The sequence below is a fragment of the Esox lucius genome, chromosome 14, assembly GCF_011004845.1.
Source record: "Esox lucius isolate fEsoLuc1 chromosome 14, fEsoLuc1.pri, whole genome shotgun sequence".
Classification (NCBI taxonomy): Eukaryota; Metazoa; Chordata; class Actinopteri; order Esociformes; family Esocidae; genus Esox; species Esox lucius.
This window is the reverse complement of record NC_047582.1, coordinates 24,987,694-25,006,585: the sequence shown is the minus strand read 5'-3', so window position 1 is coordinate 25,006,585 and position 18,892 is coordinate 24,987,694. Positions and strand designations below refer to the sequence as shown.

At 43.0% G+C, this 18,892-nt stretch overlaps 1 protein-coding gene across 9 annotated transcripts in view; it reads left to right on the top strand.

Moving 5' to 3' along the window:
* LOC105015240 (disabled homolog 2-interacting protein) overlaps window positions 1-18,892 on the top strand; it is a 191,230-nt gene that overhangs the window by 151,487 nt on the left and 20,851 nt on the right. For all 9 annotated transcript variants that reach the window (XM_010878239.5, XM_020053385.3, XM_010878238.5 and 6 more), the window contains one exon: window positions 15,016-15,160. In XM_010878239.5, coding sequence (XP_010876541.3) covers window positions 15,016-15,160 — 145 coding nt within the window. The remainder of the gene's footprint in view (window positions 1-15,015; window positions 15,161-18,892) is intronic.

The following is an 18,892-nucleotide window of genomic DNA, read 5'->3' as shown; positions in this document are numbered from 1 at the left end:
ACCTTGAAAATTGCCTAGACAGTCCAGAAGTCCAAGCCATGGGTTTGAATTGTGCCCAACCCTCTGCCACCCTTCTCCACGGTCTACATGACTGTAACGATCCTGGGTTTGAACTGTGCCCAACACTCTGCCACCCTTCTCCACGGTCTACATGACTGTAACGATCCTGGGTTTGAACTGTGCCCAGCCCTCTGCCACCCTTCTCCACGGTCTACATGACTGTAACAATCCTGGGTTTGAACTGTGCCCAGCCCTCTGCCACCCTTCTCCACGGTCTACATGACTGTAACGATCCTGGGTTTGAACTGTGCCCAACCCTCTGCCACCCTTCTCCACGGTCTACATGACTGTAACGATCATGGGTTTGAACTGTGCCCAACCCTCTGCCACCCTTCTCCACGGTCTACATGACTGTAACGATCCTGGGTTTGAACTGTGCCCAACCCTCTGCCACCCTTCTCCACGGTCTACATGACTGTAACGATCCTGGGTTTGAACTGTGCCCAACCCTCTGCCACCCTTCTCCACGGTTTACATGACTGTAACGATCCTGGGTTTTTAACTGACTGTCCCCAGCCTTATTTGTTTATTTTTATTAGGTTTGGCATTACTCACAAATATCTCTGTGAAACTTTGAATTGTATTAAGTATTAATCGTTCTCTCTATGAACACACACACTTTCACAAATAAGTTTTGTACAAATAAAAAGTTCCCAACTTATTTGCAGTTTGGGTAAAGAAACAAATAATGAACATTTAAACTGAGATGACCCCAAAAAACTAGCGTATGGACTGCAGTACATTGTAGAGGCTGTATAGCGTAGGGTATCGGCCTGTAGACTATAAGTTTATAAAGTACAATTAAAATGTCATGACCATCAGAAACGACCATTTAGTTTAGGGCTGCATGATTTGGATGAAATATTGATTTGCAGTTTTTTATGCCAAATATCACAATTACTATTTAGATCTCTGCTTAGACTGCTGCCCCCGCGACCCGGCCCCGGATAAGCGGAAGATGATGGAACTATTTAGAGTTTATTATTACAAAAATTATTTATTATTACGATGATCATTTATTATGATGATTAGGATTTATTATGATGCAGATTTTTTGTTAAGATGATGGATTATTATCATGATGTTGATTTATTGCTATGATAATGATTAAGTGCATACTTAATAATACTCTTATTATTTGCCGTAATCTTATCAGCCATAGGTGAAATTACTTTTTAAGGAGATTTTCCATTGTCAGCATCGTGGAATCATTTTTATTACCGGTTGTCTCAGTAAATCTCTGTAAATGTCTTCTACTCGTTAAGTCGTTTCAAGAAAGACGCATCGTTAAAACACTTGCCTAAATTCCACAGCTGTGGAGAAACCAGGCACAGAACAGAAGCTGTTGTGTTAGCAGTTGTGTTAGCGGGCCTAGATTAACCTGCTGCTGTGTTAACAAGGCGAGATTAGTCTGTTTTAAATCCACCACGATGGGGGGCCGTTTTGTACAGATTATCTCTCATTTAAGCAGCAGTCTACCACACTAGCCCACCCAGTCTCTCTCTGTCAAGCTGTCTCATTGGCCACCTACTGTCATGATTCAGACTGTGTGCATTTTTCATTGGCTGCTTTCTTCATCAGGGGAGGGTTCTTTTCAATTTTCTCTTTATATTATTTTCCAGTTGCCATGGACGGTTTGAGCTCCAGCCAGCACAATCTTCACATTGTCTTATGAACAGAGCTTTAAAGATTCAGTCTGACGTTCTCCTTTATCTCCATGATGAACTGTTATTAGTTAAGAGGGCCTGCTGAGACGCAGTAGACCAGTGCTTCTCAAAGTCCTCAGACATTGTGGCAGCAGGTCTGCAGACAGATCCTAACATTAAAATTGGTTATTTCTATCAGGTGAAACTCATTTTGGCCAAGGGATCCATGGATGTTCAGCAGGTGTAATGAAATCCATAAAATATTATCAAACCATTTATGTTCTTAACCCTGGCTTCAATTGGATATTGGTGTTCACAGTAGTTTAAATGTAATACCTTTTAGAGATAAAACATACGTTCAATGTAAATTAAGCTCACAAAGTGTTCTCTGCGCTTCATGGCAAAGCGTGTAGACCTGCAGGGAATTAGCTTGAAAAGGTTCTTTTGTGTTAACCTCATGCACCGAGTGGTGAGCGTTTAAAATGTTTCTTCCCAGGGCATAGCAATTTGTTCAGTCATGCACTAAGTCATAGTACAACTCCTTGTATGCTATTTTTACCCCATTCAGGTTGGGCTGTGATTATGAGAGATTCCCTCATGAATTTGCTTTAACAAAATGTGTCCACAGCCCTAAAAGGTTGAGAATCCACAGTACACTGTCCCTGTTTTAATATAGACTGACAGACCCACACATACATACTGTGGGGAGAACAAGTATTTGACACACTGCTGATTTTGCAGGTTTTCCTGCTTACAAAGCATGTAGAGGTCTGTACTTTTTTATCATAGGTACACTTCAACTGTGAGAGACGGAATCTAAAACAAAAAGAGGGATCAGCCCAGAACTACACGGCAGGACCTGGTTAATGACCTGAAGAGAGCTGGGACCACAGCTCAAAGTAAACCATTAGTAACTCACTATGCCGTCATGGATTAAAATACTGCAGCGCACGCAAGGTCCCCCTGCTCAAGCCAGCGCATGTCCAGGCCCGTCTAAAGTTTGCCAATGACCATCTGGATCCAGAGGAGGAATAACCTCCTTCCCTCAGTAAGAGCTTTGAAGATGGGTCGTGGCTGGGTCTTCCAGCATGACAACGACCTGAAACACACACCCAGGGCAACTAAGGAGTGGCTCCATAAGAAGCATCTCAAGGTCCTAGAGTGGCCTAGCCAGTCTCCAGACCTGAACCCAATAGAACATTTTGGAGGGAGCTGAAAGTCCGTATTGCCCAGCAACAGCCCCGAAACCTGAAGGATCTGGAGAAGGTCTGTATGGAGGAGTCGGCCAAAATCCCTGCTGCAGTGTGTGCAAACCTGGTCAAAAACTACAGGAAACGTATAATCTCTGTAATTGCAAACAAAGGTTTCTGTACCAAATATTAAGTTCAGATTTTCTGATGTATCAAATACTTATGTCATGCAATAAAATGCTAATTAATGACTTAAAAATCATACAATGTGATTTTCTGGATTTTTGTTGTAGATTCCGTCACTCACAGTTGAAGAGTACCTATGATAGAAATTACAGACTTCTACATGCTTTGTAAGTGGGAAAACCTGCAAAATCATCAGTGTATCAAATACATGTTCTCCCCACTGTACGTATGCAGACTTACGTACACCCACACAGAATCATACAGAACCAATTATACATTTGGTCTCAGGTCTCAGGAGAGGTGATCACAATGTTAATTAGACCTAATTAATTACTGTCCCTGAAATGTGTTAAACCTTGGCCTCTCCCTTAAGTCCCTCCCTCTGACAGTCATCTCCCTTGGAGACGGGCTGTAAAACTTTAATGCCATTGGAGGGACTCCGGTGGATTTCACCGGGACAGCTTTGTGAGATCCTGCAAATATATTTGAGTGGTGCATCAATTATTCTTGCAATCCCTACAACAAATGAGTAATAATTAAAAAGACAGCAACATCTATTAAAGGGATGAACAGGATTCAATGGAAGCATTTATCCTGGCGTAGAGTGGATTAACTGAGTCATTTGGTTGCAGATGTTGTCCGCTTGGATGTTAGTTTTGTTGACTTGCGCAAAGTGGTCAAACTAGCAAACTACCCTTCAGCTAAAGATCTCTCTTTAAAGCCCCCATGCTTTATGTTATGTTACATATTTTTGTCATCAACTGAAAAAAAAAACACTGTGTGTAATTTTACTGCCACGTAATTATTTAGTTCTCCAAGCCACTGAAATGCAATGTGACAATATTAACATACACAGCCCTGATTGGCTGATGGGAAGGTCTACGCCCCCACCCTGAATGATTATTGGCCTATTATAATCACATCACATTGTGACAGTATGATGCTTGCCAACGTTTTCATGTATTTCATAACAGCTTGTACACAAAAAAGGGCATGAACTTATATTTCCACAATTGCAGTGTTTTTTTGACCTCATAATGCGAAAACAACGGATAAACAGGATGATAACGTTTTTACTTGCAGTGCTCCTTTAACACCACAGATGATGTAAAATCTCCAGAGGGGATGCCGTGTACTGGTTTGGACATTGCATGTGTGCACACATGCAGAACAGTTTCTCCAGACTTCCCTAGAACCAGTGGCTACATTCTTCAAAATGCACTACAAAGACTTTAGCCCTCAGCACCGCAGCACATCCAAGGTGCTCCCAAAATTAACGCCTAAACTATTCAAAACGATATCAGACTCAGGCTTGATGAGCTCAAACCTTGTGGTGTATATTCACCTCCTGATTTCCATTTTGTGGTTGGTTTGTCTTCCTGTGAGCTTCAGATTAAGCCTTGGGCCAACCTCCCCGCTGCTCTGCCTCTGCACAGTTGGGTGTGTCCCCTTTCCTTCTACATACTCTGAAATTATTTTTAGGAATGAGTTTTTTTTTTTCTGGCCAAGTCTATCATTACTTCTTGGCCACAGCAACCAAATACTTTATTTAGATAATATTCGTTGTCTACACAACTTAGCTACATTATCCTTTTAAGGAGTCCTCTGTCTTATCTGGGTGACGATTGTATCTGAAGAGGAAAAGCTTCTTTGCCTGTTGTTTTTATCATCATGCACAGTAACAGCCTCTAGATATTATGTCTGTCCATTTACCAACCCAGCCTGTTTTTCTTTTTTTGGTCTTGTGACCGTGTTGATTCCATTTTCAGGGGAAAAGGATTGGAGGAAGATACTGTATTCCTGATAAATGGATGCATCCAGATGTTGTCAACAGTGCTGAGGATGGCCCTCTATTCTTTCTCTGTTAGATACACTATGTAGCCCTCCTATTCTCTCTATGTTAGATACACTATGTAGCCCCCCTATTCTCTCTATGTTAGATACACTATGTAGCCCCCCTATTCTCTCTCTGCTAGATACACTATGTAGCCCTTCTATTCTCTCTCTGTTAAAAACACTATGTAGCCCCTCCATTCTCTCTCTGTTAAAAACACTATGTAGCCCCTCCATTCTCTCTCAATTAGAAACTTAATATAGACCCTCTATTCTCTCTATTAGAGATGCTATTTAGCCCCTCTAGTGATCATGTTCTGGTTGGGGCAGGAAGGGATGAGGGCTGTGGTTGTTATTAGCTGGTTTAGGTTGTTCCATGTACTGATAAGCTGAATTTCGTAGTAGCATGAACTCTTAACACACGTCTATTGCTTATGGCCAAACCGAGGAGTTGAGTGCTTGCTCTTTCTTTCTTTCTTTCTTTTTGTTCATTTTTGTCCCTCGCCATGCCAAGAAGTGTAGCATTGTGGGAAATGAGCTTTAAAACTGAATGTTTTCTTTCAGCCTCATGACAAATACGCAAAACATCTCTATATGATATCTGTGCCAAGGTAACATGTTGACATGATGGCAATGAGCCTGCAATCTAGATATCGGTGCCTCGGATTCACAAACGCAGTTGTCCGGCCCTACCACTAACCCCTCCCTCCCCCTCCACCCCCCACACGCCTCATGCTTCAGTGCAGTCCAAGGCTATGGATGCCCAAGGGGGTGTCATTTATGGTTCAGTATTGCCGTCGGCCCCAACGCGTTACCTTCCACCGCAGTAAGGCAATTCAGGGGATGACACACACACACACACAGACACACACACACAGACACACACACACACACACACACAGACACACACACACACAGACACACACACACATACACTGACACACACACACACAGACACATCACAAGACATTACTGAGGTAGGCTGGATGGATGGACGGTCATTCCTTTGTGTTTGTGCATGAGGAAGAGGACGTGTAATTGCTGTATTAAGGCGTTTAGTTGGGTATGTGCCAGAAACACAAGGTCAGAGTGCTTCTCTCTATCCCTTTATGACTTTCTCCATGCCTTCATTCATCACTCCATCCCCTGCCTCCGGCAGCTTGTTCCGCACTCTGGCCCAGATACATACACAGCACCCCAACAGCACCCAGGACAATAGGTGTATGTGGGTGACACACAGCAGTGTTCACAGCCTTCATTCATTTGTCGGTGAAAGTGACGCGTCATGGCAGGAATTAGCCCGGACCCAGTATCGATTCGAAGGCTTATTTTCACGAGAAGATGGCGTCTCATCTCGTGGAGACTTTTCAGAGCCCCATCTGAGTGCCACTGGCTGCTGGGAACAATTGTGGGAATGATTTCTACTTATGGTGTATGGATCTGTGCTGTCCACAGAGACCAGGGAACAGGGAGGTCCCCTCTTCTGCTCTTATTGTTTCACTCTAAACTACACTAACAGTCGCTATTAAGCGTGCCCCCCCCCCCCGGCGACAGTTGGGTACAAAAATCTCCCTTCCTCCCTCCTCCCTCCTCCCCCCAGAGCTGCATGGTTCTCCTTATTTAATTAGATGAGGTGTAAACATCCCGTCTCCAGCTCCCGGTGCTCCGTATGGTCTTGGTAGGGCAAAAACACTGCTAGTCTGCACAATTCATAGCTTCAGACATGTTGGCTGCAGTCACTCACACACACACACACACACACACACACTGCAAATGATTGTCTCGAGGCACACAATGGTTTTCTTGGATGCTTTTTTGGCAGAAATACATAGTACTGTTGTTGAGCTACTGATTCTTTTAGCCCAGAGTCTGGAAGGCTAGATTTGTTTTTAGGGAGCGGGAACTGAGTCAGGTACTGGTGATTGGGACATTATTAAGGCCAGTCAGAAGAGATGGAGGGCCAGTCAGACAGACAGTCAGGCAGATAGACAGGCACACAGACAGACACATTTTAAGAGCCTGCCTATCCTCAGAGAGCAGAGTGTGACTGGGTGACCCACTTGTGTCACATTGTTGTAAAAGTCACCCTGTCACTCTGAGAGACACACACCCGCACGATCATCAGGGAGGCGCACACACACACACACACACACACATACACACACACACACACACACACATACACACACAAATTTGCCAGCAAATGATTCAGAGAGGTTAACTGAGTGCTGGATTTCAGCAGCTGGGAGAACAAAGAGACTTCTTAAATATATGTTCCTGTCATGATCTTTGCAATGCTTGCAGAATATAGACATTCAGTATATTCCCAGTTTGGATCTGCAGCTTATGCTAGAGAATTATTTATATCAACCTTCTCTCTAAAAAACAGCCTTGAATTTGACAACCACCTCCCCCCCCCCAGTTGACTTTATTGATTTATTTATTTAACTCTTTGATTGACAGAGAGTCTATACAGGTGGAGTACTAAGAGAGGAGAATGAGTGTTGATGCAGAAAGAGGAGAGAGATAGAGAGAGGGGAAGGACAGAGAGGAAAGGGGGAAATGGGAGTGAGAAAGGGAGAGATGAGAGGGGAGTGATAGAGGAGGAGGGACAGACTATATTGATTGACTGCAATTTGAGTTTTAGCTTCTAGTCAGAGCTGGAACTAGAGAGGAGACAGTACTGCAGGACTAAGAACCCTCCCAACATACCCAGGAGCATGTTTAAAGTCACAACACACCATATATGACTAAGACACACACTCACCACGCACATTTACATAACAGCTTTTGCATACAGCACACCCCAAGGTACACACACAGAAACACACACACACACACACGCTCTCCATATATCAGCAGCCCATGACATTGGGTAAATGCCCCCCCCCCCCCCCCCCCCCCCCGCTATCATATTCTGACAGTGTTTGCCCCGGCAGGCTTTTGGAGAGGTTGGGTTTCAGCGTCCTGCTGTAGTTCTGCCGTGGGCCTGACTGACACCAAGACTGCTCCGCGCTCCCTCGCGCACTACTTTGGTCCAGAGGTGCTTGGAAGTAGTATAGTAGTATATAGGGAATAGAGTGGCATTTGAGCCGCCCCATCACTGTGTTCCTATGGGAGGAACGGCTCCACTGCCAAACTGCTGCCTCTCCCAGCAGATTCCCTGTGACCCACTCAGGACGAGCTGAGAAATGCTCCTCTGTAACACTACCCACTGCAACCTCCAGCGAGAGTCTCCCGTCCTCTCCCCCAGCCCGGGGCTGGACACCAGGCTTATCGATCAGACAAACCGTTGACGTCATGTGTTTCTTTCCCTCGACCCCATCTGTTTTCTCTGGTCCTTTTACTCCACCCTACTAGGCATTTTTACAGCTGTGCAAGAGCCTTTCCACAGCCGTTCCTACAACCCAGCATGCTGTTCTCCTTGTGTTTACTTGATTATTGGAAGGGCTTCCTGTCTTGCCTGGTTGGCTTTTTAAATACTGTACACACAAGTGGCTGTCACCCCGACCTGAATATTCCAACAGGGTCAGCCACGTACAAGGACGGTCCAATTTAAAGAGGGTGGACATGGTGAAGGAAAATGCCAAGTCTCCTTTTCTCTGTCTCTCTCTTGCTCTCTTTTCTGTTCACCTTCCCCGCTCAAATGATCCCCAAGATTCGTCTGATTTGTGGCGACTGGAAAGAAAGGTCATGCATATAAAGAGGGTCCTCACTCCTGCATTTCTCTGTCTAATTTTCAGGATCTTCCTAAGAGAAATGTCTACATCAACATGCAGGATGAAGGACTCCTGTTCTTTTCTGTACCTGTAAGGTGGGACTCATTCCACTTCTGGGCTGTACTCCACCACCTGTCACAGCTGACATTATGTGGCACTCCAATTAAAACACAATCTGGGAATGTGCTCTGAATTCTGGGAGTTAGAGTCGTGTTATACAAGGTCCTTGTCCCTCTGTGCCACTAGAGAGGAAGGGGTTTCCGAGGCCTTTGACTTTTTCAAGGTTTATAGTTGTATTTATTGTTTTTATTTGGAACCCCATTATTTCTAGAACATTATCATAGTGATGATATACTGACAGAACAGAACATTCTCATAGTGATGATATACTGACAGAACAGAACATTCTCATAGTGATGATATACTGACACACCAGAACATTCTCATAGTGATGATATACTGACAGAACAGAACATTCTCATAGTGATGATATACTGACACACCAGAACATTCTCATAGTGTTGATATACTGACAGACCAGAACATTCTCATAGTGATGATATACTGACACACCAGAACATTCTCATAGTGATGATATACTGACAGAACAGAACATTCTCATAGTGATGATATACTGACACACCAGAACATTCTCATAGTGTGGATATACTGACAGAACAGAACATTCGCATAGTGATGATATACTGACAGACCAGAACATTCTCATAGTGTTGATATACTGACAGACCAGAACAGTTTCATAGAGTTGATATACTGACAGAACAGAACATTCTCATAGTGATGATATACTGACACACCAGAACATTCTCATAGTGATGATATACTGACAGAACAGAACATTCTCATAGTGATGATATACTGACAGACCAGAACATTCTCATTGAGCAGTTATGAAAAGTCTTTATGGGAAGGACAAAAAGGATGTTCACTCAAACAAAGCACACACACACACACCCCACTCAAACTTATCTAAACACACACACACACACATAATGGAACTATATCTCTAGAGAAAACCCAATAAAGCTGAGCTTTGAAAGCAGTCACACATACACACAGTCTTTTGTGATGTGATTGGTGTCTGTAAGGTGCTAGGATGTACAGGGCTTTATTAGTGAGTGCTTTCAGGTGAGTCTGGTCTCATGTACTTCATCTCCCTCCCATCATTAGCTCAGATATGTTGCGCTACATTTCTCCTTTCCCCACTCTTCCCCTCATCTCACCTCCTCTCCACCCCCTCCTCTTCCTCCTCCTCTCCGCTTCCACCTCCCATTCCTCCTCTCCTCTTCTCCCTTTCCCCTCCCTGCCTCTCCTCTCATGACCTTTCCTCTTCCCTACTCTTCATCGCCTCCTCTCCTAGTCCTCCTCTCCACCTCCTCTTCCTTTGCCCCCTTTTCTCTCCTTCTCTCCGCCCTCCCTCTCTTCCTCCTTTCTCACCCCTCCCTCTTGTCTTTCATTGTAGAGTAGGTGGAGGTACAGAGCTATGGTCTGGGTGATGGAATGTGACAGTCATTTAGAAAATGCTCCGCTTTTCCTTATTTGCACTGAAACAAGGGAGGGGTTGATGGTGAGAAGTGAGACAGAGGGAGTGGGTGGGTGGGTGGGTGAGTTGGAGAGACAAAGAGCGATGCCCTGGAGCTCTTTTCAGGCCCTTGTCTCAGATTATTACAGTTTTTCAAGACACATTTCTCCAAACTTTAAACACAGAACCAAACTACATTCTCAAAACCCCAGACTCTTCTGTAAATCAAAAACACACCTCAAAACCATTTTATCTGCAAACAATGATTTCAGATCATACACACAGCCAGTCAACATATAAACACTACAGAACATTCATTTGACACTCCATAAAAAAATGGAGGACACAGTATCCAGGGCATGTAGTCAGAGAGTATTTTTTTAATTTTAAATGGTAAATGCATTTTGCAATAAAATAGTATGATAATCACAACTTCAGTTCAGTGAATATGTTGAATACTATAAGTACTGCAAATAATACAGTAATGAATGTCTGTATATTCAGCAGTGGCATAAAAATACAGTAGTGCACTGCAAAAGCCCAATGACCAAAGAAAACTCTAAACGAAAAGCACATTTCAATAAACGAAAATCAAAGTCAATCAAAGTCAATGAGAGATTAATTCTGGCTCAGCATCATGTCTTTGTGCTGGGTCCTGCCTGAGGACCTTCCTCCTCGTCCACCACCTGTTACACATACTCTTCCTCCTCGTCCACCACCTCTTACATGTACTCTTCCTCCTCGTCCACCACCTTTTACATGTACTCTTCCTCCTCGTCCACCACCTCTTACATTTACTCTTCCTCCTCGTCCACCACCTCTTACATGTACTCTTCCTCCTGGTCCACCACCTCTTACATTTACTCTTCCTCCTCGTCCACCACCTCTTACATGTACTCTTCCTCCTGGTCCTCCACCTCTTACATTTACTCTTCCTCCTCGTCCACCACCTTTTACATTTACTCTTCCTCCTCGTCCACTACCTCTTACATGTACTCTTCCTCCACGTCCACCACCTCTTACATGTACTCTTCCTCCTCGTCCACCACCTCTTACATGTACTCTTCCTCCTGGTCCACCACCTCTTACATTTACTCTTCCTCCTCGTCCACCACCTCTTACATGTACTCTTCCTCCTCGTCCACCACCTCTTACATGTACTCTTCCTCCTGGTCCACCACCTCTTACATTTACTCTTCCTCCTCGTCCACCACCTCTTACATGTACTCTTCCTCCTGGTCCACCACCTCTTACATTTACTCTTCCTCCTCGTCCACCACCTCTTACATGTACTCTTCCTCCTGGTCCTCCACCTCTTACATTTACTCTTCCTCCTCGTCCACCACCTTTTACATTTACTCTTCCTCCTCGTCCACTACCTCTTACATGTACTCTTCCTCCACGTCCACCACCTCTTACATGTACTCTTCCTCCTCGTCCACCACCTCTTACATGTACTCTTCCTCCTGGTCCACCACCTCTTACATTTACTCTTCCTCCTCGTCCACCACCTCTTACATGTACTCTTCCTCCTCGTCCACCACCTCTTACATGTACTCTTCCTCCTGGTCCACCACCTCTTACATTTACTCTTCCTCCTCGTCCACCACCTCTTACATGTACTCTTCCTCCTGGTCCACCACCTCTTACATTTACTCTTCCTCCTCGTCCACCACCTCTTACATGTACTCTTCCTCCTGGTCCTCCACCTCTTACATTTACTCTTCCTCCTCGTCCACCACCTTTTACATTTACTCTTCCTCCTCGTCCACTACCTCTTACATGTACTCTTCCTCCACGTCCACCACCTCTTACATGTACTCTTCCTCCTCGTCCACCACCTCTTACATGTACTCTTCCTCCTCGTCCACCACCTCTTACATGTACTCTTCCTCCTCGTCCACCACCTCTTACATGTACTCTTCCTCCTGGTCCTCCACCTCTTACATGTACTCTTCCTCCTGGTCCACCACCTCTTGTGCGTTCTGTTCTCCTCTGCCTCAGACCTAGGCCATCAGTGTTCTCTGAACCTGTCTACTGTGAGTTATATTCTGAACAGTTGGTTTGATCACATCATTAGAAACAAGTGTGAACTATTTTGAGTCATTCTGTGTAAACGATGACAACTATGTTGTAGTTGTGTTTAACTTTTTCCGCCCGTGTTCACCGTTTTGCAACACAAGTGCATCACAGTGCAAAATGTGATTTAGTGACTGAGTTTTGCCAACAGAGTGAATGCAATTTGCAAATGGCGTCTAACTACCTGAATTTGTTTAAGGTTTTACCAAAAGTGTGACTGATTTGACAAATGGGTTTAGGCCACTGTTAATTTGTTTCGGAGAATGGGGTTTAGTGTTTTAGCAATTCAGAAAAACTGTGAAGAAGCAGTAGATATGTTGATATTACTATGTTCTGAGGCACCATGACATGAGGACTAGAAAGTTCTGCCATGAAGTTGATTTACACACGACATCTTATCAATTAGCTTAATCCAAATAAATATCCTGATAAGGAGAGAAGGGAAGAAGAGAGAGAGGGAGAGGGGGATGAGGACAGGTGGAGAAGAGAAGGAGAGAGAGGGTTGGAGGATAGATGATCATTTATCCAACATCCTCCAGGTTAAAGAAAGAAGAAGAACCTCTAGTCTGGTGATGGGCTGGGTGGCTGCCCTTCCACTCAGGAGCACTCACATATCCTCTGGCTTTTCGCCTGCACGCACGTGTGTGTGTGTGTGTGTGTGTGAGAGCATGTGCATGCTTAGAGCTCAGGGTCTTGGTTTTAATCAACATCAAAGCCAACAGAATTTTTGGTATTTTTCTGTAATGGAAAGTCTTCCCTTTCTCACTGTTTACACACCACCTACTCTTGTGTGTGAGAGTGTGTATCTAAAACAAGTGTGTGGGTGTGTTTTTGTGTGTGTGTGTTTGTTAACACAAGGCCTTTCTTTTTTGCTGCACATCAAGCTCTGATTGTCTTCCTGCTGATAGGCTTTGATTAACAGCAGTAACAGGAGACCTTTCTCCATCTTTATTTCCGTCTTTTCTCTTCTACTCACTCCCTCTCTCTTCCTCTCATTCCCTCTCTCTTCCTCTCATTCCCTCTTCCTCTCCTTTCTCTCTCTCACTCTCTGAATCTCTGTCATACATTATCTTTTTCTGTTTTGTCTCTCTCATTTGTCCTCTCTCTCTTCTCTATTCTTTCTGGACTACAGTAGCACACTGACTCATATCCTCTCCTCACGATGCTGGGCTGCTCTGCCTAACAAGATGTCCAGGGACTTCACATCTCTGATCCTAACATGAACAACAAGCTATTTCATCTAACTTCTAATCATCACGTTCAGAGATGGATGAAGATGTGACTTAATCTCATGTGTGGGTTACAAACACTGAGTTAATTGAGTCACAAACTGAACATAACAAGATATTATTTTAGTTAACAGCCAACTGGCTGCGTGTCTGTTCTAGCTCTGGTCAAACACAGTGTATTCAGGAGTAGGCTTCCGTTTTGTACACAGCTCTAGCCTGCTTTTTGGGTTAGATGCACTGACATGGCCTTTGAAGGCATCTTACATTTGGAAGTAGTCTGGTGGATGTGACTATAAACTTTCTTGGCAGATCCATCCTGATAACTTCCTGAATGACGTGTTGAAAGGCCCACCCACTCCATGATGGAAAATACATAGGAATGTGTCTGCCAGTCGAATGTGTGAGAAAGATTCTGGAATAATTTGGGATGTTTTTGCCAGGACCATACGACAGAGGACAGTAGGATCAACGATGCCTTCTCCCTTTCCCGGGTTTTCCAATGATCTCTGGCGATCCAGGTCCCAGCACATTTCACTGATCAACACACATTCATGCTTTAATACCCTCCACGCACAAACAAGCGCACATGCACACATCAGCAATGGCTTGAGATATACTGCCCCCGCTAAATGCAAGGGTCGAAAGCCAAAGAAAACCTCCAAACTGGGCCACCAAACTGTAACTCCATACATCTACCTCACACACACACACATGGACAGGTCATACGAGTGTAGCGTCCAGTAATACGATCCTGCTTTGGGTTGATTGATTCTGAATGGGTGTTTATTGTGTGAATACGTACACGTCTTTCCTACCAACACAATACAGGCAGCATCAGGACTGTATCATAGTAAAGAGACAAGCCATTATAACAATGTGAAGGCCTGGCTCTGGGAAACAGTCTCTCTCTCTGTTGGTCTGTCTGTCTCTCTCTGTCTTGCTCTGTCTGTCTTCCTGTTTCGCTCCCTCTCTATTCTATTTCTGCCTCTCTCAAACACAACGACGCACCATCATGAAGCTGTGGAATGGAGAGTAGTCGCGCTGTTTCTTTTCTGATTTATTTCGACATTAGCCAGACTGTCACTATGGGCATGGCTGTACAGTGGGAACCTTTCACTTGCATATGCAACTGAAAATAGATGTGTGCAAAGTTTTCACATATGCATGAGTGCTGATTTCTTCCCAAAAAAGTACCCGCGCTACTGTTTCGTATCACCCTGAGCAACTGGAGTGAAGTGTGCGCAGTTGAAACTAAGCCCTCCAAGATAGAGACCAAGATAAAGACCAAGATAAATCATGTCAGAACGTTTTCCACTTTCAATGTGACCTATAATGTGAACAATTCAATTGAAAAACAAAATGAAATCTTTCTGGGTGAATTGATTGGAGAGCATATGACATGGGTCTACATTACTAAAGTTTACTTTGCTTGTTGACAAAATGATAGAAACTTACATAATTTATGGATTTATCAACAAACTCTGCCCTGTGGTCTCACCTCACCATATTCTAATTTCCTGGTTGCTGTAGGACTTCCTGACAGATCTGATGATGTCAGAGGTAGACCGGTGTGGGGAGAACGAGCACTTGATCTTCAGAGAGAATACATTGGCCACCAAAGCTATAGAGGAGTACCTCAAACTGGTGGGACAGAAATACCTACAGGATGCTTTGGGTGAGTAGAGTGGCTCTTCGTGTTTGCTTGACCATCTGTCAGTCTGTCTTAGGTGTGTTTAGAATGTCTGCCTTCCTATAGTCGTTTTGTATGCTGTACGCCTGCCTCTCTGCCTGACTATCAGTCCATCCTCCTTTCTGCCCTTCTGTCTGACTGCCTGTCTGTCTTTCGGTCTGATCGCCTGCTTTCTCCAGACTTTTTGTGTCTTCAGCTATAAGTGGGCAGAGATAAAGCTATTGGAGTGTGGCTGTGGTGAGTGTGATACGATCTGCTGTAGAGAAGGGGAGGATGGGGCTGTATGGCAGATATGATCTCAGTATTCAGCTGTAGGAGATGGCTGTAGAGATGACTGCTGCAGGGTGTGGACTGTGACATTTTCCTCCAGCCCCGGCTCCTCAGGAGGAAGAGAAGAAGAAAAGAAATACTGTTTATGTCCCTCACGCCTGGCTTCAAGTCTTCACGCTGACTGACCCTTTCGCTCTCTCTCTCTCTCTCTCTGTCTCACATTTAATCTGTCTCTTTTTTCTGCTCTGTCCATTTCCTCATCCTCTTTATCCACTCTCTTTCCATACTTCTGTGCATAAGACATATATATTATTTGTGTTATCGTAAACAATAAAAAATATGTTCATTAGGCCCTAGTGAAGAGCTTAGAGGTCATTTTGCTGTAGTATAGGTCAGAGGTCATTAAGGCCAGGCACCACAGATTAGGTTTTTTTGTTTTACATCTACAGCAACACAACCAGAGGGAATCATTTGGGCCAGGTAGTCCTGAGGTGTGGTCTAAGGGCTCATGTCCTCCTAAGGTCAAACAGGACACCAGGAAATGTAGAGCAAGCTTTTCTAGGATTCACAAGAATACCTAGTCATACTATTTCCCCGGCTTAATAACTAGGAGGTGCCCTCCCCAGGGTTTTGGCACAGAAGTCTATCCTCACAGAGGGACATGCAACCTCCAGGCTAAACGTAATAGATAATTGCAGTGTTGAAATTAATAGTGTGCCGGGTAATAAACCTTTACAGGTACTGGCTTTTGCTAGATTTGAGTGGTAAAGATTACGTTTTAAATAACACCATTCAGTTGTTGTGACTGTTCCTACTTTAGAATGAATTCGACACACGGACGCTGGGCGTTGTTGGTGTTATTATTGCGCACATTATTTTGAATTTACATCAGTGTGCAACTATTTATACTGACTACTTCAAACTTTGGTGAAGAAAAAAAATATACAAAAAAAAAATTAAAAAAATATAAACTATTAAAAAAACCAAACTATTCATAAAGAACAACTTCGTTACAACTTAGTTAGAATGTAGTTAGAATGTAGTTAGAATGTTGCCAACAGTTCTTTTTGGAGGGGTTTGCAATCGGTGTACCTGAAGTTTTCAAATCAGCTCAAAGTCAAAGCAGGTAAGACAGCAGTCAATTTAAATATTCAGCCCAAATCAATATCCTTTACTTAATTATTTTTCTTGGAAGAACAAAAATCGTTCTACCATGTGGGATTACCAACGCAGTGCGTTGATAATAATATGTTGGTATTTTCAGAATTTATACTAAGCATAAGTATCATTTTTATATAAATATATTCCACAATTTCAGAGGTAAACTAATATTTTTTGTTAATGTGTCAGCCCATTTTAGTAAGTAGATTTTTCTTTAATTTTACACAGCAAGCATATCCCCAGGTAGGCCACTAGAGGGGTTTGACCCAGTGCCCTTGCCCCTCAGACCCAACAAATGCCCTTTTTGATCATCGGTTATCACTGATCTGCTTGATACACATCCTAAATGCGGACAGACATGCATCATGCGTTTGCGTAATGGTATCGCAGAACCTGACAGTCATGAGGAATCTTGCATACATCCATTCTGCTGCCTGCATATATCCTTTTGGCTCATTTTGGCCCAAGTCCCTCTAGAAGTCTGCGCATGGCCCGGCTGAGCGGGATGATGGTGTTGGCGATCGCTGCGTCTGTTCTTTTTCATTCACTCCGATGCGTTTTAGCCTCAGTGTGAGCACACGCAGGCCAGTGCTTCAGAATTCCATTGAGTGGTTACCACTTAAGTAGCGGCTGTGATGACATTATTTTCACTCCAAACCTTCCAAATTATAGTAATTTGTCTTTGGCTTTTGAGTCCTGTGGGGTCGAGACATACGGGTTAGACTGTTGTTTTTCATATGCAGTTCTCAATTTTAATTGGACTGTCCTTATTGACTTAATTAATGGGTTGTTTCATTGGTGAAGTAAAACAAATGAAAGAGAGTTCAATTCCAGTTTGAATACCTGTGCTGGCTTCTGGATTCTTGTTAGGTAGGCCTATAGAGATAAAACCTGGTGCCTTTGATATGAATTCTAAAATGTATTCTTGACTTACTCATCGGACTTGTTGATGTGTTTTCAAATGTTTATTCCGCATGGCCTTCCAAAATTACTGTCACCCTTTGTAAAGATGAAAAAGCGCTATTAATATTATAAGCTTGATTTAACACTTATCTAAAAATATAGAGACATCTTTTAATTGGGGTACATTCTCAAGGAAATACATACGTTTTTGGACAAAAAACGATTATAGTTTCATGTGACATTTACAAAACCAATTATGTTTTTGACAAATTGCTATATAAACTTTCAATTTTGGCTACCTACCAGGTCCAGCTCTAACACCTACATAAACTGAAACAGCACATTGTGTACTCAGGCAACTATAGAACATCACATGTTTGTTCCCAGACTCCAGACCACAGCAATTTGCTTGGAAATAATGAATGTAGAAAATGATTTGTTGAGTTTTTTTTACTATTTCTGCTTATTTGAGAGTCATACTTGTTTCCCACAGTGACTCATTAATTTAGGTCGTTTGTTTGACCTGCTGGTTGCAATTAATTCTACAGCAGGATTAATACACACCCATCCTACAGCAATGGCAGAACACTGCTTCAAACAGAAAGTGTCTACTGGCCAGCATAAGCATAGAGAGGAAAAATACATGTTTATAATTAATTGCATATGGTGCAAGAATTTATCCAGTTAATGGTTTATTGAATGTTCTGGATGACCACAGCTTTGTAGAACCAAAACATTGCCTACCAAACCACCCTCTGCTCAACACTTGAGTTGTTACATTTTCGCTAAAGATGCTGCAAGCTACAGAGAAATACATATTTATTTGGCTTGACCATGCCTTAAGTGTGGTGGGGTGTATTTTCGTATTCAAAACCGTGGAAAATAATTAAAAACCGCAGTATTTAACCAAAAAATATGATTTATATGTGCCGTCAGACAAGCCAAGAGAGGGTTTTCTATAAGCATTCACTTGTGGTCTAATCAGAATTGCCTTTAAAAAATTATATCTTTCCCAAACGTGTCTGCTACCCTAAACCTTTCATGTTACCAGTGCATAAATAACCATGGCTAGACAGCACTGCATTACGTAAAGTTACCGGGATAACTGAAACATTGGCTCCCAAACTGCTCAATCTAAAATAATAACGGCTGATTTTACTTCATAAATCTGGTCACCTATGAAAGACTGTATAGGAATGTAGTTTTACAAAGTGAAATGAAGAATCATAAAAAGATCAATACATTTGAATTATTTATTAGTTACGCTATTAGTACTGTGTTTAAATAATAATAATATTGTTTCCTCTCTACTGGTTTATGATTGCACGTCGCAGTGTTTCTAACAGATACGGGAGTTTTTTGTTTGATTTGTTTGTCTGCATG